This window comes from Cygnus olor, chromosome 18, assembly GCF_009769625.2.
Source record: "Cygnus olor isolate bCygOlo1 chromosome 18, bCygOlo1.pri.v2, whole genome shotgun sequence".
In the NCBI taxonomy this organism is placed as follows: domain Eukaryota; kingdom Metazoa; phylum Chordata; class Aves; order Anseriformes; family Anatidae; genus Cygnus; species Cygnus olor.
In genome coordinates, this window is record NC_049186.1 from 4662275 (window position 1) to 4682216 (window position 19942).

The window sequence follows — 19942 nt, forward strand, 5'->3', positions numbered from 1 at the left end:
GTGTAATTATTCAGTGATGAGATGGGTGAGAAGTGATGGCTTTTTTTTATTCTTGTCATAAGTGTCAAGACAGCTCATAGCTTTGACAGGTGGCAAGAAAGGAACTGTGCTTCTAGCACCTCTGGTCAAATAAAGCGCTGTGGCAGGAGGGTTGTTTTGACCCCTGGATAGAACATGCTGAAAGGGAAAGAAAGGGAGAAGAGGTGGAGGGGGAAGGCTCATAAACAGGACGAGGCTGAGAGGTCATAAACTACTGCTGATTATGAAAAGGTTATTTTTGCTATATTAATTGAAGTTCTAGTATAGATCAGGAAAAAAAAACACACAACACTGTAAAATTCTATATATCATTCTGTGGTGTCTTTTATTACATATATTCTTTTAAGTTAGTTTTCTAAAGGCAATACTTGTCCGGCACTTACAGCCTGTCACACAATCAGAAGCACAGGCTGCTCTAATAGCACATCTGTTATCAGTGGCTTTGTAAAATGAATATGTATAAAAACTGCCTAGATAATTTAATAAATAGGATGCAGTGAGTTTAAGGACTTAATTCTCCTATTCTTTCCTGCATATACACTAACATTTTTTGGTGAGTACTTCTCATTGTTCATCTTGTGACCCTCTAGGGTTACACATCCTTATAAAGGAGATCTTCAGCTTCGGCTACCTTTTGTTCTGATGTCTGTACAAAATTTGGGCAGGTGCAGGATGTTACTGGGTATGTGGTGATCTCTGCCGTGCCTGATTCTGAACCTGTTTGTCAATAAGGCGTCCAACAGAACAGTCTGCACGTGCTGGTTTCTTTACCCACACTTGTCATAATCATTGAGGATAAAGGCTGCACAGATAAGGAACTTTCAGGTTATACATTGAGTGATGTGTTTCAAGGCCAATGTCCTTCTTGTCCTGTTGTAGATACCGAGTGGCAATCTGGGTATGTTTGGCAATAGCGGAGCAGCACAAGCCAGGACCATGCAACAGCCGCAGCAACCGCCAGTGCAACCTCTTAATTCATCCCAGCCTAGTCTTCGTGCTCAAGTGCCTCAGTTTCTATCCCCTCAGGTGAGATGAAACTTCCAGTCTTGTGTTTTACCTTCCCCTGGAACTATCCCATGTGCTTTTTCCTCTGCATACTCATTTTGTGATGGTCCTGAGGCTTTGCAGCTGCTGTTGCTTTACTGCGTCTTTTGATTTACTAGGCAGTAAGCACGTTACATGGGTGAGATGTTCTCACATGTGTACTGTTTGTTATCTGTGGGTGCGGATTCTCTCGCTCCTTTTTGCAAAAAACAGTGTTTCTAGAGAGCTAAGGAGTTTGTTCTTAGGATTTGCGTTTTTTTTTTCTTTTTTTTTTCCTGTAAATGGATGTGTAAGTATTGTTACTAAAATTGTATTAGAGCCTATTGTTAATTTTTTGATCATTTATAGTGCAGTTCAGGTAATAGTAATGTTATTCAGCTACTGTCTTATAGTTCTTATTTATGGTTTATGCAGTTGCCAGTGCTAAAAGTGAATGTACAAGGTTTAATACACTGCTATTCCTTAGGTTCAAGCACAGCTTTTGCAGTTTGCAGCAAAAAACATTGGTCTCAACCCTGCACTATTAACCTCGCCAATTAATCCTCAGCATATGACGATGTTGAACCAGCTCTATCAGCTGCAGCTGGTAAGTTGAAGAACATGGCAAGTAAGCTGTAAATCTGAATTGACGATAAAGTAAGAGAACAACTAGATCTTTAAATGGACATGACAGATCTTTGAAGCAATCAAATGGTGATTTCTTTAGTAGAGTTTCTTTCCAAAGAAACAAAATCCTTTTTTTGCCTCAGGCTTTATAAATAGTAATTTGTGGGAATAATTATTCTTTACAGCGTATCAGTGGAACTAAAAAGTCAGTTGACTTCATGCTATTGTATATTATCAAACAGCACTATTCTGCATATTATATGCAACTCATTGACCAACAGGAGATTTGTGTCAAAACATAGCAAGAGAGAAATCTTGGCTGTGCTGGTCACCTGAGTTACCTGAATAACTTTGATTGCCTCCTAAATAACCAAGTGTATGGTGAATTTCCTGTAATTAATGGGATGAATATTAATCACACCATGGGATAAGAACTACTTGCTTTTGAAAAGTCGTATATTTTTGAGTTGTTTGCACGCACACATATATATATTATTTAATCACATTTTATGAATATTGTTAAGTGATATTCTGTGCTAACATTATTTTAGTATTTGCTAGTGGTAAATATTAAATTGTGCACGATAAACTGTCTTAATTGCGGATGTCAATGTGCTAGTCTAACTCTTCACATAGTGATAATATTCGATACCATTGTTTGTTTCTAATTGTATTTCTCAGTTTTGAGAAGCACAGTATTGATCTCATGCCATGGTAATAATTGGACAGTACAAAGCTACTTGAAAAATACCTGTACAGAACTCCTTTGGATAGTTCAGGAGATTACAAGAAATAATACCTTGCCCTTTTAGTGATGTTAAAATTGTGGAATTTTTCCAGAGTGAAGCAGCACAATTGATTAAATGCAATGTGTTGTCAGAATTTAAAATGAGCAAAACAAAATAGCTATTGGTACTTTACCTATTTGTAGAATAGTATAAACTTATATTTCAATTTTTGCTTCATCTTACAAACTTCTCAGAAGTAAAGCAGGTTCCTATCTTTAATGAATACTCATTGCTGACAAACTTACTTATCGATGTTTTTATTGACCTATTTAGTTTAAACAAAACAAAACAAAAAAAAACAATTCTGGACTTAAATGTATTTTATAACACATTCTTAACAAGAATGTTATATTTGCTTCATTGTCTGTTTTCAGAAAACTCCAGTGTTTCTCCAGTATTTTGTATTGTGCCAGATCAGTTCAGGCAAGCTTGTTAGACTTCTTGTATATGTTAGGACCTCTGACCTCTCATTTCCATCTTGTAGGCGTACCAACGTTTACAAATCCAGCAGCAGATGTTACAGGCTCAGCGTAATGTTTCCGGACCCATGAGACAACAGGAGCAGCAAGTAGGTTTGACTGCCAATTCAATTTCACCATTAGAATTTGGTTTCAATAGCTTAAAGAGATTGTACTACATTATACCAAACCAGCTAAAGCGTCTTTAGAACAATAATAGTGCATGGTTTGAATATTGAAATGTAAAGAGTACTAGAGCAATAAAGCTACTTCACGGCATTCAGTTATTGGAGGAAAGCTCTTCAACTCTTAATTCAGTCAATTTTTATTTGTGAAGAGATCTTATGCTTTTTTCTACCCTGAAATAACACAAAAGAAATCTTGTTTCTTGTGTTGAATTGATCATTTATTGATTCATTCTCTTTTGTTGCCAGGTTGCACGTACAATCAATAACATGCAGCAGCAGATCCAGCAGCACCAGCGCCAGCTGGCCCAGGCCCTGCTTATGAAGCAGCAGCCTCCCCCTCCACATCTATCTTTGCACCCCTCTGCAGGCAAATCAGCCATGGATAGCTTTTCACCCCATCCCCAGGCTCCCGGCCTTCCTGACCTGCAGACCAAAGAGCAACAGTCTTCACCGAACACCTTTGCTCCTTACCCTCTTGGTACGTGTCCTTCAGCAGTTCCGTATGCAAAAGGCAGACGGAGTATATTTCATTATTTAAGTGTCTAAGTACTTTGCTCTACAGTATAGTAAAGACAGAAATACAAAAGATATGTTTATTAAGTAATGTTGAAATGTCTAAACAAAATCATGGTACTACATGCCTATCTGGTAGTAATAAAAGTGAGCTGTATCTGCTCACCTGTGCTTTGCAGAACAGAAGATCTGCTTAATTAACTATCTAGGCGTGTTGCTGTTCATGAACTACATTCAAAATAACAGCATCATGTTGTAAAATACACAAATGTCACCTTATAAGCAGGAATATTGTCTTGAAATCACTGAATTTTTTTTCCACTCTAATCAACAATGGTAAGGCATGAACTTTGGTCAATGCATTTTGAGACAGATACAGATGATTTTGAAGGAATGCAAAAAGAGTGTTGTGTAGATGATTACATGTTTCGAAAATTTGACTGGTGAGGAAAAAATGAAATTCTTTGATCACTTGAAGCAGAAGACTTAAGAGGCATGCAGCAATCTTCAAAAATATAAAAGATAGCTTCAAAGAAGTCTTGCATGTGGCTAATGGAAGAGGTAAAAAAAAATGTTGTTGCATAAGAGAGGTCCTTAAACATTAAGAATTTATGTTTAAGTTTATTTGCTCTAAGGTTTTATTTGCTCTAAAGAAAGTAGGGTACTGGAATAAATGGTCATGGAAGTTTGTGAAAACTTCTTCACCAGGCATTTTATGATCTGTCAAGTGTGATCGATGTGAAATAAATCAATTCAGCCTTGAGACAGGGTGAACAGAACAGCTTTCAGAACTGTTTTCTGTGATTGTTCAATGTAAGCCAAAGACTTTATGACATAGGGGAATTAATTTAATCTCTCTGCCTCTCTTTAATGCTGTGTACAATAGAATTGAAAAGCTTCCTCTACCATTCAGCAGTTAAGAAGGTGATTCGGACTGCTGTGGGGAGCTGTTACAGCAGGGAGTATCAGAAGGCGAAAGAATTTGTGAATTAAGGGCCTAAGTCTAAGAGGTTCTTACCATATCTTAGCTTCCTGTGATCTGCTAACATTCAGAATTATATATCAAAAAGGATCCAGATCCATGTCACGGAAGCATGATAAAATTATTCCCTAAATACTATATGTTTTATACAAAAACAGGATGGTTTTGTTTGATCTATTCCAAAATATGTGTCAATGCCTGCCCTGACGATTAGCAGCTCTTTGTATGACCTTTTAATTGCTTCATTTGGGATTTTTAAAATGTTGTTAACAAAATAAAATGGCAGACATTACAGGGGTATGCTGGTGAGACATTAGGAATACTTTGGCTTAACAGTGGAATGTTGCAAATTCTTCACTGGTTTAAACTTAGCATTCCAGTGCATTCTTCTAGAAGGCCTTTTCTGGGGCAAGTAAAGAGACTGCAAGAAGAAATACTGACAGCTTTAAAATATATCCCTACAAGGGTTTTTTTGTTTGTTTGTTTGTTTGTTTTGTTTTGTTTTCCCTTTTAGCAATGTTCAAATATTTTCTGAATTCATAGGGGTATTATTCTGAATCAGTGTTCCCATAACAGCTAGTTTTTGAAAGCAGATGGAAAACATGCATAGTGAATTACTACATGTATGTATAAATGTCTAAAGAAATCAATGTTTAATAATTCCTTTAGTTGGATTTTTAAACACAGACTTATTTTTTAATCCTCCAGTTTATTAAGGATATGTAATGACCTGTTTCCCCTTAGCTGGACTGAACCCGAACATGAATGTAAATAACATGGACATTACTGGTGGTTTGTCAGTGAAGGACACTTCTCAGTCCCAGTCTCGCCTTCCTCAGTGGACACACCCCAACTCAATGGATAATCTGTCTAGTGCTGCTTCTTCTCTTGACCAGAACTCCAGCAAGCACGGTATGTTGCATTTAATCTCTATCTCAGTTTGGCTTTTTGAAACTTGAGTCACATTGCAATTATATTTTTTTCTCATGTTACTCTTTTCTGTAAGTGCTGATAAATGGTTGGTACAGAGCATCACCCTTTGAGACTGACTTCTTTTTTTAAGATTTCTGTAGTCGCATTCAGCAATGTATTGAAGTTCTTGCAGCTAGAACATCATACATGCAGACCTTTCTGCTGCTTTCGTTTAGTGACTTTTACTGCTCAGAACATGGAGTTCAAGTAAAATAAGCCATTAGTGTTGGCAACATGTGCAAACAAGTCCCACAGGCTTTCCCATACTTCCAGATCTGCATACTTTAATTCTAAAAAACTTTACATTGACTTTATCCCACAGTTTTTCCAATATCACCAACTTTTCACAGCCAGTCATGTACAAAGGCACGATGCATTATATAATTGCCCACACTGGGAGTTAGGAGCACAAAATTCAGTCTTCCAGAAGTGATTGCTAATCTGTTAGAACACCTTTATCCCTGTTTCCTCCAGTATCCTGAGTCATTTATTCCTTTATTTCCTTTATGCAAACTTACTCTGTTAGAATATGATACTGTTAACAGTCTTGTATGCTGCTTTTTATTGTTAGCAGCATGAATTATTTCTCTATTATGATAGTTTCTTATTCTGCAAATAGCTTTACTGCTTATGCCAAATTGTTGTCTGATAATTCGTAGGAACATGGGATGGGCTACTTCAAATCATCTATACTGTCAGTAATAAAAACCTAGAGAAGGATGAGAAGGGGGCATGCCTACAAAGATACTCCGTAGCATGCTGTCAGCAAATTCCTATTTACCATCCCTATGATGATTTGAGTTACTTACTCTCTTTTTGGCAGTAATGTAACCTAAATTTCCTTAGTTAACTTGAGTCTGGATTTTACCAGCAGTGTATCTCACAGCTGTATTTCCTAGTAAGGCTTCAGAGGCTGTTGAGCTTTGTTCATAGTTTTTATATTTTATTTTTTTATTTTAATACAGAAATACCCCAAATTAGTCCCACTCCTAAACAAAGCCTTTCTATTCTGTTCTTTACAGGTGCTATACCTGGAGGTTTAAGTATTGGTCCTCCGGGAAAGTCCTCCATTGATGACTCTTACGGCCGGTATGATCTGATTCAAAACAGTGAATCGCCCGCCAGTCCACCCGTAGCTGTTCCTCACAGCTGGTCACGTGCCAAAACTGATAGTGATAAAATTTCCAATGGCTCCAGCATAAACTGGCCACCAGGTAACAAAATGCAAACCACTCATGTTAAACTGATGTCATTAAATCACACTGTTGGTTTTATTTATTGCATCCTTCTGATGTGAAGAATTAAACTTTGGGGAACTATGACTTTATATGCTCTTGTTTGTTTGTTTTCTTATATTTGGAACAGAGTTTCATCCAGGAGTGCCATGGAAAGGACTGCAGAATATTGATCCTGAAAATGACCCCGATGTTACTCCTGGAAGTGTTCCAACTGGGCCTACCATAAACACCACAATACAGGATGTTAATCGCTATCTTCTCAAGAGTGGAGGTAAACACACAAATTACTTTCACATTTATATTTACTTTCTTCTTTCCAACAAAGTTGACTTCATATAATATGGGTATAGTATATTTTTGCACATAGTCCTGATCTAATAAAGCTTCAGCTCTGAGCTTTCACTGAAAATCCAGAAATACATTAGCTGAATATGGGACTATGAAGGTTCAGGTTTTCCCTGGGAACATGAATATTTTTATGCTGGGAAGGGTTGGGATATGTAATATAACTTCCAGTGACCACAAAATCTTTTTGTAACATGTATAATTCCTACCAGTTTGCTTTGAACAAGATTTTATTCTTCATACTGACCAACTTCTTGCACTTCAGGAAATATTTAAGAAGTCACAATACAAAAGTTCCACGGTTGTAGCTGAGGCAGCAGTCTTCTGTCCTGCATAACTGTGGCTTTGTTTTACATCCAAAACCATCAAAGAAAAGAAAAAAAAGAAAAGGGGGTATTAACTTGCAGACTAGAATTTCTCAGTGCCGTTTCCATTCCTTTTGTCCTGACATTGTTTACCCCAGAATTAAAAGGGTATTCTCTAAAACAATAAACCAGTGGGACTATGCTATTTACTAACTAGATACAGTGAAAGTGGATCAATGGAGCGACAGCTTGGTTTAATTGTGATCAGTGTGCCCTAATAGGCCAGTTATCTGTACTCTATGAAAGCACTCCAACATGCATCAGGGGTATTATAATCAGGTTATCAATAAGGACCTGTCAGGGTTAAAAATGTGGATTTTGTTATAGTAGCTACATCTGTGATGTCTGCATAAATTATAAGACAAAATTAAATCAGAAACTAGTTTCCAGCTCTGAGCATGTTAGCTCAGGTGAAAGGATGTGAAATGTGAGGGAAAGGAGGAGCGTTTTTCATTGCCTTGAATGATTTTGAGTTGTCTCTTACCAGAAAGCAGTCCTTATTTAAACTGAACTATGAAGTATTTGTGTGCATGAGTAATGTTGAATTAACTTTCTAATGACCCAGATATACTTCAAGAGGCAAACAACCTCAGTCGTTTGAAGTTACCTTTACAGTGCTAAATAAAAAAGTATGAAGACATAATTCAGCCACAGTTCAGATATGGTGTACCCAAGAATTGGCCCTTGGGGCCAAAAATATAGCCTTACAGAACTGTACCTGTAAGTGAAATGATATCTACTACTGGTCTTACTTCTTCATGGAATGGAAGCATACATCAGCTTTGCTGGTATACAGTCTGTCTGTGGAATGAAGTAGTTACAACACTTGCAGAGGGTCAGTATAGATTATCTTTGCAGAGGTAAACAGGCTGCTAGGAGACAAAACCCTGTGAAAAGCAGTGACTGCTGGGGTTCATAATATGTTTATTTTCCTCATTGTGTTTTTTTTTCCTTTATCTTGTTAATATAAATAATATAATTTTAATAAAAAAGGTAGTTGCTTTGTTTTTTTCTTTATGTGTATCCTGGTGTTTGCTTCTGGGTAAAATTATCTGTTATTGTCAGTACTCCTTTGAATGAAATGGGATTTTCATGACATGCTGACACAAAAAGACTGTCTTTGAATACTACAGCTTGAAGTTCACAGGTTTTATTAATGGAGCTGAGATCCATTCACAGGGCTAGACTGTGACTTATACACTGTACACGTAGGAACAGATAAAACCTAAGCTTTTGGTTTGATTGTTGTTTTGCCCTATTTGCTAAAGATGCTTTGCAGGATCATCTACTACAAACTGAAAGCCTTTAGCCATGTGGAACCAGGGCTGCTTTCAGCTCTGTGAGCATATGGGCCTTTGAATCTGATATAATTCCCTTCCCCAGCCTTCCTCAGAGGTGTCTGCATGGGGAATAGATTGTTTCCAGAGAAGGCCTTGATGTAGTTATTTTTCTTGAGACTGATGTCTGTATTGGTGTGTCCTGAGAGCAGCACAGTGAGTCTGGATAAGGTAAAGTTTGCTTGGTCTCTGTTCCAGGTGAACGTACATAGCCTGTGATTTTTATTGAGCTGTGAGGGATGATAATGTGCTTTTGCTTCCTCCCTTCTGCCTCAGTACACCACTCTGTCTTCTTCCAAAGAACTCACCTATAGTTTTATTAGTCAGGTAAAGATGTTTTGGTATCACAGTATATCTGTGTATGTCTGGAATGATAAGTCACCTGGGATATACAATTTTGTTGGTGGCTAGAAAGAATACTTCGACTTCTTCTGGCCCTTATAATGAAGATACTTTTTTTATGTTCTGTCTCTTTCATTTGCTGCCAGTAAGGAAATTGTATGTATGCTTAGATAGCTCCTCAGATTGTAAATGATTTACCAAGATGGTTTCAGGCTATTTCGTTTAATGTTATTAGTTTGAGAAGAGATTGGTAAAATATATCCTTGCTTTACTGAAAGCCTGCAAAAATCTGAAGATGCTTGTGGGCATTAGAATGTAGGAGAAGTGCTCACCTCAAGTAATTTAGGACAAATCACCCATGGTAAGAGGTTAGTTTATCATACACATTTATGCTCATCTACGGTTGCCATCGCTTAAGTCAGCCGGCAAAGCACCTTTATAAATGAGGCCTGCTCCTTGAGACTAAACAGTTTAATGCTGATTTTTTAGTCGCATATCTTAAACGAAATGCAGAATTTATCTTCTGCACAGGCGCTAGTACATTTACTACTGTGCCAGCTTTCTTTTCTTTTCTACTAAAGACTTCTGCTTCACTTTATCATGCTTTCTGTAACATTTCATTCCTAGACTTCTGAGACCAGGCTGACTAAGGAAAATGCCTTGCATGGTTTGTATTTGCACATAATAGATTTGCTTATGTCACACCAAACATCATTATGCCCATCTTTCTTAGTTGCTTCTCTGCTGGTTCTGCAGGGTCATCCCCAACATCATCTCAGAATGCCACGCTGCCTTCATCGAGTGCCTGGCCGCTTAGTGCCTCCGGCTACAGTAGCTCTTTCAGCAGCATTGCATCCGCACCTAGCATTGCAGGTACGAAAAATGGCCTTTCTACTTTCACGTTCCCCTGCATTCTGAGAAAAGGCCCTAGGAGAAGTGCTTTCACAGTTATTGCAGCAGTGCTGCTATAGACAGAAGCACATTTTTCAGTCCTGTGCCAGGTAGGCAGCTCTCCTGGCAGCTCTTCAGTGGTGAGCTCTGTATGCTATGCCTGGAATTGTGCTAAGAAAAAATGTATTTACTCCACTTAATGCCACATGCCGTCACTCTGTATTGGCATCGAGGTGTCTTAACGACTATTTCCATTGCAACTTTGCAGAGGAATGTTCTATTTTCTAAGACATCAGTAGTAACTCCCCTACTAGACCCTTCCAGTGAGAGGAATTTTTTGTTAACAAACTCACTGTTAGCAGTAAAATGTCTTCAGCTCAGGAGAAAGTTTAATTGTGCCTCAAGGAGGTACTCTGCCTCAGAATGGGGTTTGGTTTGGGAGGCTCTTTATTTAACTATTGAAGAAAGTTTCATTAAAAACAGGCTTGTTTTCTTCATGTGTCCCCTTAATTAAGCAGATCAAAACACCTGTTTAAATGTGTTTTAATTGTCATTCCAAAGCGTGATGCTTACCTATATACCTGAGCTTGCATATGGTGTAAACAATATGCAAATTGCCCCATTCTTTCCAATGAGCTATAAATTCTGAGGTATCTCTCTTTGTAAATCATAGAAAATTAGCTTGCAAACCGACTACATAAATATCCAGTTTGTGCCATTATAAGAATGTGTAGGGGCTGTTGCATGGTTTGTATTACAACTTTCATATCTAATCAATGAACACTCCCCACTTCTTTGAATAAAAGGAGCCACAGCCTCTAGGTCATACTGCAGGTAGCAAAGCAAAAAGGTTTTGTTTGAAATGTTTTACTCCGTTAAAAGGAAAAGAAAGGAATGGCTTGCTTTTCTTTTATCTGTCATGCATTTCTGCTTTACTTGCTTTTATTTTTTGCAGTCTCATCTAATCTTTGTGTTAACCCCATGGGAATTAGTGAGATAGCAACATCTAATCTGTGGTAATGTGCATACATCATGTGCTACATTGCAGGTTGAGCTGCTCTGAGTTCTGAAAGTCAGACTTTCCTCCTTACTCCCACCCTTTTTCCCTGTGTTAATGTCTTGATCATCATTGTTAAATTATTTTTGTCACCACAGTTTGCAAGAAGATGGGAAAGTGGTTGCCCTTTCACTTGAATTACTATGATTCAGTATGAAATCATTGAGTTAGATGATACAGATAAATAGGGACAATTTTGAGTGTGTGTGTGTGTGTGTATATACATATAACTCGAGGCTGTGATTTGGTGACCGGTACATTTGGCTTCAGGGTTCCTCATACAAAGACTGCTATGACTACCTGCTGCAAAGCACTGATTCAATATAAGATTAATCTGGCAGTTCAAATCTGGTTTTAAAACAGTTCACGGGATTTATGTATCTTCAACATTGTTAGATCAAGTATTTTCTTACTGTCTGCTGCCAAAATAAAACCATTAAGCCAGCATAAGCACAGTATCACTTGGTCCAGCAGAATATGCAGCAACGTGACCATTTCAGCCTGTTCCAGTCAAAATGTGTGCTGCTAATGGCAGTAACGGGGGGACTGTGTTATGGAGAGGAAATTGTACCCTTGACTTTCGTAACTTATGTTGTTACAAGGAAGAAAGGCAGAGATGTGCAAGTCTAAAGGTGAATAAAGGATTTTGGTTTAGTATCTGTAATTTCAATCGATTTCGTGTGCCTCTCACAGCTAAACAGTACTCGTTATTCTTGGGTTTTATACTATTTTATAAAACTGATTTGATGGGAACAATAGTAAAATAGTCGAACTACTGATTGAGGAAATAAACCAAACAGTAAAAAGTTTCAAAGAGTTGACAGATTGCAAAATGGTCTACTCTTCTGAAGACTTCAGTTTCTCAGAGACACTTGAAAAAAGAGTATCTGTTACTTTGAATATTCTGAAATAGAATTTTTGCTGGTCTTTGATCTTTGGAATTTTAATAATATATCAGAAGAACATATGGTTATGCTGCTTACTTTATATTAGATAAAATGAGTTATGTGAAAAAAAGTGGTTAGGTTCTAAAGTCTTTAAGAGAGATAATCTTGAAGTTATAATTTTGATGAAATTAGATTTCAAATACTTATTTTCTGGTCTTTTTTCATGTATTGTCTTTTACAAGAAAGCAAAATAGTAGGAGATCTTTTTTTAAAAAAGGATCTGTATATGTAGCAGGTGGTTTTAGAATCGTTACTTACAAATTTCTTTGAAAATGTGAATAGGAGTGTAAGCAGGTTACGTGTATATAGGATTTGTATCGCGGACTTGCTGCAGAATTCTGTTCTTTTCTCTTCTGAAAAGCTGGAAGAATTTAGTCAGTTCAGAAGCTTGATAACTACCCATCCTATTTGATTTAACCATTGTTGCTAACAGAAAATACACTAATTTATTGTGTTCTGTTGCAGGTAAATTGTCAGACATCAAGTCTACGTGGTCCTCTGGCCCAGTCTCTCACACACAAGCCTCTTTATCCCATGAACTATGGAAGGTACCCAGAAACACTACTGCTCCTACAAGACCTCCTCCAGGCTTAACAAACACCAAGCCATCATCTACATGGGGTGCCAGTCCCCTGGGTTGGACCAGCTCTTACTCCTCTGGTACTCCTGACTTTTATATCATATAGCACCACAGTGCCTTCCTTTTGTAATTGTTTGTTGTTGTTCTGTCTTACAATAGTGAGAGACCCCGCAGCTTTGTATTAGACTCCATATGGTTGAGGTTTAATACAAGCAGAGTGTATCCGTTTTGAGGATGAAGCTCATGTTTGTTTATTTTAGTTAGAATAGGTTGTAAACGAAGCTGTCATCTTTCAGGTCGTCATATTAGTAATTTTACCTGTGAATTGCCAAATACTTTCACTCCTACTCACGGTTAGGATTTTTTTCCTGTTTTCTTATTTTTAAAAATAGATTTTGTGTGTTTCTTGTTTCTTGGTATGATCTGTGACTTCCTACAAGACTTTGATAAGTGAATCATCCTATGAAATTTAACATGGAACACATTTGTGGATGTGAAGCATTTAGGACCTGATGGCGTTTCAGGACCTGCAGGGAACGTCTTAATTTTTTCATGCAGCCTCCTTTTTAGATGTCATTATTTTGCTTAAATACAAATGTGAGAAACCACAATTATGGCTATATAAATGTATGCATCATATTTGTCTGTGAAGTATTGTCAGCTTCAAAGGCAAGTATTACACATATTTTATCTAACTGAATATTTTATTAATATGCTTTCACTAAGATGGAAATTAAACCTTCTTCTTACCATTTATTTTGAATGTTTTCTGCACCAAAGCCCCACCTGCTGGCCAGATACTGTTAGTACCAGAATTCTGTCTGAAGCCAGTGTGGTCACACATGTGACTACAGAAGTACTGCAGTTTTTCAAATGCCACTAATAAATACAAAGCTTGTACAGTTTCTCATTGTAAAACATCATGCTGAGGTTGGAAAAGCAGGTTTTGCTGGTGATACCCACGTATCTTTAATCAGAACGTTGTCAGTGCAGAAATATCTGTTTTGAATAAGTCGTATACATTAATCTTATCATTGGCAACATAGCGGAGTGCTGCAGAGCTATAAAAATCTTTAATACCAACCAGCAATCTGAGCTTGGACATCCGAATTGCTTTTAAAATGTTTCTTCCAAAGTAATTTTAATGTAGCCTGAAGATGCAGTTTATTGCAGTGACGTACCTGCATCCCAAAGTTATTGTGGGAATGTGAAAAATGCCACAGATCTTCTAAATGTAACAAAAGCAGGTTTTCTTTTGGCAACCTTTCATTCCAAAGAAAATAAATCAAGATGTGAGTAAACTGCTGTAAGATTTGTTTATGATGGCAATTTCTCTTGCTAGTATGTTGTGATTCCAGATAAGTTTTCTTCTTGTAATATGTTCTCCACATTGTGATTAAATGTTTTGTTGCGGAATTTGTATTTCAGGTTCAGCATGGAGTACTGACAGCTCAGGGAGAACAAGCAGCTGGCTGGTTCTTCGAAACCTCACACCCCAGGTAACTAGAATTGTACATAACTAGTTATGGAAAGAGACCTGTCATATTTGAGAGATGATAAGAACATTTATCAACCTTGATAATCTGGTTCGTTTGAAGGGAAAATAATTATTCTGCATTTATTCCAATTGTCTGTCTTCTGCAGGCAATCTGTTAAGTTTTTAAAGTGCTGTCAAATCAAATATGAGCTTTAAGACCATGTAATTAGTCATTCAGTGTGCACCACTTCTGTATGTGTAAGCTTAGAGGTGAATAATGTCTTACAGCAGGTTCAGAGGTATACAAGCTGCATTTTCTGTGGGGTTTTGTTTTTCTTCTAAGTCTGTCAAATGCTCTAGTCCTCTCTGTAGTATCGTTCAAAAGGAAGAACATAAGCTCCAAGCCATCCAAAGTAATCCTGGGGAAAAATTAGTTAAATTTAGGAGCAGTGCTTTTTCTTCAACTTATTTGTAGATTTCTGATTGTAAATATAGCTTGTGTCACATAATTGGGGAAGTTTTGTGCACTGGACTGCAGGGAAGTCTTAAAAAGACAGGATGTCTCACTCAATGAAGACAGTGATAAGTCTATAAATAAATTCCTGTTATGGAAGTCAAGTATATTTTTTTCTTTCACACCTGCTTAGTCTTTAGCTTTAAAACTTGTTCAACTGGCAATAATTTTGAAGTGAAACCACAAAAGCACAGATAAATCTTTTCCCCCTTCTCTCTTACCAGATTGATGGTTCCACACTGCGGACACTGTGTTTGCAGCATGGCCCTCTAATAACATTCCACCTGAACCTGACACAAGGGAATGCTGTGGTCCGATACAGTTCCAAGGAAGAAGCAGCCAAGGCCCAAAAGTCTCTGCATATGTACGTTTCTGCTTTGTTTTTCCTTTGTTGCGAAGCTACTTTTATCTTGGAACCTCTTCTCTTAAGCAACAGAATGAGCAGTTTTAGCTGTTTTAAAATCCATGTGACTAACTGGTATAGAACACAAGAGCTGGAGAATTTGAGTGATAAAATCAGTGAGGTTAGGAAGGATTAAAAATATAACAAATATAAAGACTGATGTTTGAAAAGAATACTTATCTGCTTAGAAAGGAAATTTCTTTATCAACATTTGTAGCATGAGTGTGATTAAAACACTGATTGTAGAGGAAATAGTTTGCTCAATGCCCAAACGATAAGGGTGGACCTTTCCTTAATAAAATGTTATGAAGCAGCATTCAGAGCTGACTGGAGATGAAAAATTGACCCATCTTAGTTACATCAATTTAAATGTGGCATCAGGTAAAAGAAATGCTGCCAAATGCAAAATTGATATCTGACTTTAAAGGTGAGTACTTATATTAAATATGTACATACTAAAGTCCTTATGTTATCAGTGATTTGGAAGGCCTCCATTTAGTTGTTTTTTTAATAGGTTGTGGCATACCTATAGTTGCACTGCTGGCAAAGAACAGGACAGAGCTTTCTGAATGACAGAAAGGCACAGCAATACATGCCTTTGGGTTGCTGGCAAAATACAGTGGGATTTGTGGAAGCCAACAGGACAGTATTAAAGATATCAGCCACTGTCTGTTTCACAGATGAATGTTTACATGGAGTTGATTGCTGGAAAATACATCGCAGAGTCAACAGGCTCAGATCCCATCTCTCCCATCTGATTTGATAAGGGAATGGCTCACTCTCTCTCTCTCAAGTTGCATGGGGGTTTTGTTATGTAAATTAGAAACAGCAGTGATTAAATACTTCTTGAAAATTAATTTAAAATTCTATGAAAATTCAAGCCTAGAGTGCAGACTGTCTCCTGCGATGTATGTTGGCTAAATGAGGTAGTCTCCGCACGTGTGGCTTTGTGTGCCTGTCGATATAGGCAGGTAAATATGAAATAGTAGAGAGGGGTCTTTTTAAAGAGAATGGGGTTCCTAAAAGTGAGCAGATTTGGCCTAATCCATCATCTCAAATTTAACATGGGGTGGGTAACGGATATACAGAAATCTTGGATATCTCCAAAAGCGCCGCCTGCGCCCCTCGTTTCACGTCGCCTTTTGCTCTTGTCCCTAGGTGTGTCCTGGGAAACACTACCATCTTGGCCGAGTTTGCTGGTGAAGAGGAAGTAAACCGTTTCTTAGCACAAGGCCAGCCCCTGCCGCCCACCTCCAGCTGGCAGTCCAACACTGGAAGCAACCAGACGCGCCTGGGCTCAGCGGGCGGCTCGCACGGCTTGGTGCGTGGCGACGCCGGCCACTGGAACAGCCCCTGCCTGGGCGGCAAGGGCAGCAGCGACCTGCTGTGGGGTGGGGTGCCCCAGTACTCCAGCAGCCTCTGGGGACCCCCCAGCACCGACGACGGCAGAGTTATCGGGAGCCCCACACCTCTGAATACTCTTCTTCCAGGTGATCTTCTCAGTGGGGAGTCCATCTAGGAAACGAGAGAAACAAAATGGAAATAACAATCATCAGCACTAAAGGAAAAATAAAATTTGTAACCCTTTCCAGTCCCGGGCTTGATGAAGAATCCAGCTTTAACAGATCAGACTGGCAGCCCTTTTTTAGTACCTCTGTCCAATATCGAATATGAAACTGCAGAAGTCCTTGTGAACTGTTAATGAAACAGTATGGGCTACTTTTGGTCAGTGTCACATGCTAATGACAGGTTTTATTTTTTTCATGGCTTTTTGTTTTATGTTGTCTTTTTATGTCTGTATGGTGATTTTAAAAACAAACTATAAAAGCTGCTTAGAATAGGTCTATCATGAAGGGCACTTTTCAGAATTTGGGCTGGAAAGGGTTATTTTATCAACTTGGGGGGGGAAGGGGAAATGAAAGCCTATTTAAAATGAGCCTGTGACTATTATGCACATTACCAGAGGCGGACCCAATAATCAGAAAGGGTGAAGTGTGATATTTACCATTGGTACAGAAAAGTAATGAATCTGAATGGTAACTCTTGACTGTACAGGTTGAATGGGGGGAGGGCGGGCGGGGGCTGGGGTATCTCTGTGTCCACTACTCCCATGGATCTGCCTATGCACATTACCCTTGTTTCATTACTTTTTCATGTCATTTTTTTAATCCCAAAAATATAAAAAGTTTAAAAAAAAAAAAAAAAAGAACATATCAAACATGCAAATACTTGAATCCAGCAGGCCAATAACAAAATGTGAACACTTTCTAAGTCTAATTATTACACTTCCAGGTTGGCATCAGTACACAAAAAACAGGCTCTAAGAATTTTTTTTTAAAGTTCAGACTATATGTTTCTGTTTGAACAGATGTATGTATGTGAGTGTGCTTGTGTGTATGTGTGTGTACGTGTGCGCCCACGTGTGATTTAACTAAAAGTGTGAATTTTTTCCTTTTATTCAGTATATGCTTTTTATTTGCTCATTGGTCAAATGTTTAATTGTTATTAGCTTCTAACTTTGCACTGAGTGTCCGCAGCCCTTCTTGTAGCTAATCCTATAACGGTAAAAAGGAGAAAAAAAAAGAAAGAAAAAAAAAAGAAAAAAAAGAAAGAAACTGATAGAAGGGGCCGGCGACAATTCACGTGTAAATGTTTACTCAAGGACTCTTATTGCATTTTAAAAATTACAGTGTGTATCTCTGGAGAATAATATGTATATCTACCTTTAGCGGCTTTTTATTGTGGACTAATGCAAGAAAATTATTACCGGAGTATTGCACCATTTTTCCATTCGGAATATAAAGTTTAAAAAAATACTGTTGTTGAACTGTGGCCATAGATAATTGTAAAGAGTGGATAGTTCCCTTGCAAGCAGGAACAGAAACAAGCACTTGGACATAGGTTTTGACTGCTTTTGGAGGAGCCAGGAGTTTTGGCTCTCACCTGTTTACAGACCTTTTTTCTCCTTCAAACTTTAAAATAAAAAAGGAATTAAAAAAAAAAAAGAAAAAAAAAAGAAAAAAAAAGACTTCCATCGTAAAGAAAACTATTTTCAGAATGAAGATATGCTACTTCAGAGCTCTGGGATTGAACAGTGTTGTTGTATTATTCTTTTCTTTGGCCATTGCTGTGTACTATTTTTGTTGTTGTTTTCCTCCTCTTCGTCAAAGTGGCGAAAACTTTGTGATCACTATCTTGCACATGGTGGAAGATGTCTCAGGAAAGCCGGGTTTCCCGAGGAGCAACTCCACACCATTTCATGTATTTTTAAAATCCAACTCCTAGCACTGAAGATATTATTAAAAAACAAAATAAAAAAGACAGTAAGAAAGAAGAAAATACCTAATCTAATGTGTAGCAGTTACATATTTACCAAATAATGGACTCAAAAGAAATAGATGTTTGAAGAGTGCTTTATATATTAAAAAATTGCTTTATGTTTAAAAAAAGATCAATGTTTTTGATTGTTTTGAAAGGAAGAAAGACAATGGAATAACATACACTTCAAGTATGTTTTAAAAATTATATGAACATTGTGCTCCCTGCCTGCTTGGATCAGGAAACTTGTGCATTACATTTTTTTTTTTTTTTTGGAAGATTAGCTTTTTAATGGTTTTATCAGATTTAAAGGGTCCTGCAAGATTGCAAATTAACAAAAGCTGGTTTTATAGAGGATCATGAACTATGCACAAACTGGGTTCAAGACTTGTTTTTTTCTCAAGTTTTAGTAGTGTATTTAGCTGAATAACCTTTCCTCAGAGTAATTGCATCTCATTGCCATTACACGCCTCCTACATATATATATTTTATATATATATATACACACACACACTCTTATATAAAATATGTATGTGTGTATGTGCGTGTTTACATACAATTTTTCATGCTGAAGTTTAGCATTGAGTTGTAGAAAAACTCCTGATATTTTGAAATTGGGAATGAAAATTTCTGTTTAGGGTTGGTGGGGTGGGTTTTTGTTTGGGGGCGCTTTTTTTTTTTTTTTTGCCTTTCCTTTTGGATTAAAGATGTCTGTAACTCTGAGATTAAAAACAAACAAACAAACAATTGTGGCTTTTAATGTTCTTTCTCCTCATAGAATGTGATTGTTAAAGAACATGCACCGAAAGTTGCTTTCAAGAGTACGAAGATTCTTTGAAACTTAATAAATTGCAGTTTTTTCTTGGCTGTTCAAATAATGTGTATTTTTCTTTTATGCAGGGGATACTAAAAAAAAAAAAAAAAAAAAAAGTAAAATCTCATAAGGTATTTCATGGAGGAAGTTTAACACTTTCAATATTAGTGAGATTTAAGTGTAAAGCCAGGCAAATCACTCCTGTAAGTGTAGTCACACACTTGGAATATGTGTTTGTTGATGATGGCTTGTACCACGAATGCTTTGCATATCACATCCAGAAGAGTGATGCATAAAAAGCAGTAATCATTTTTTGTTATGTTTTTCTCATTTATTCATGTGTTTGATAATACAGTAGATTAATGGCTAACACTTTGAGTATTGAGAGACTGGAGGCTAAAGGCTCCTCTCCAGCTCCGCTGTTCAATCACGCTGTAGCTTCCCATTTTCTGGACCTAAATGTCTCTAGATCAAAATTGCCAGTTCCACTAAATTTTATGAAGCGGGCAAATAGCCCATAAATAAGACAGGAAAGAAACAAAAATATTTTCATGTTTGGCCTTTCAGGTTTGAACTCAAGGGAGATAAGTTGAATAGCTAACCAGGTGTAGCAGGCAAATCGCAGAAGGTTCCTGGAGGGACCCAAACTTGCTCCATCTCCCTTGCCTAAAGATGAGCTTACATTCTCCTCCCACCTCCCTAAAACCAGTTCTTTACTTCTTGG

The 19942-nt window shown here is 37.5% G+C and overlaps 1 protein-coding gene across 1 annotated transcript in view; it reads left to right on the forward strand.

Annotated features, from left to right (window-relative positions):
- Nucleotides 1–19279, forward strand: part of TNRC6C (trinucleotide repeat containing adaptor 6C) — a 72005-nt gene extending 52726 nt beyond the window's left edge. Inside the window, 12 exon segments of the mRNA XM_040530153.1 lie at nucleotides 919–1065; nucleotides 1550–1669; nucleotides 2962–3045; nucleotides 3370–3601; nucleotides 5363–5530; nucleotides 6613–6804; nucleotides 6956–7099; nucleotides 9974–10090; nucleotides 12578–12772; nucleotides 14121–14191; nucleotides 14908–15047; nucleotides 16245–19279. Of these exon segments, the coding sequence (XP_040386087.1) occupies nucleotides 919–1065; nucleotides 1550–1669; nucleotides 2962–3045; nucleotides 3370–3601; nucleotides 5363–5530; nucleotides 6613–6804; nucleotides 6956–7099; nucleotides 9974–10090; nucleotides 12578–12772; nucleotides 14121–14191; nucleotides 14908–15047; nucleotides 16245–16605 (1971 nt within the window). The 3' untranslated portion in view covers nucleotides 16606–19279.
- Nucleotides 19280–19942: the final 663 nt, after the last annotated feature.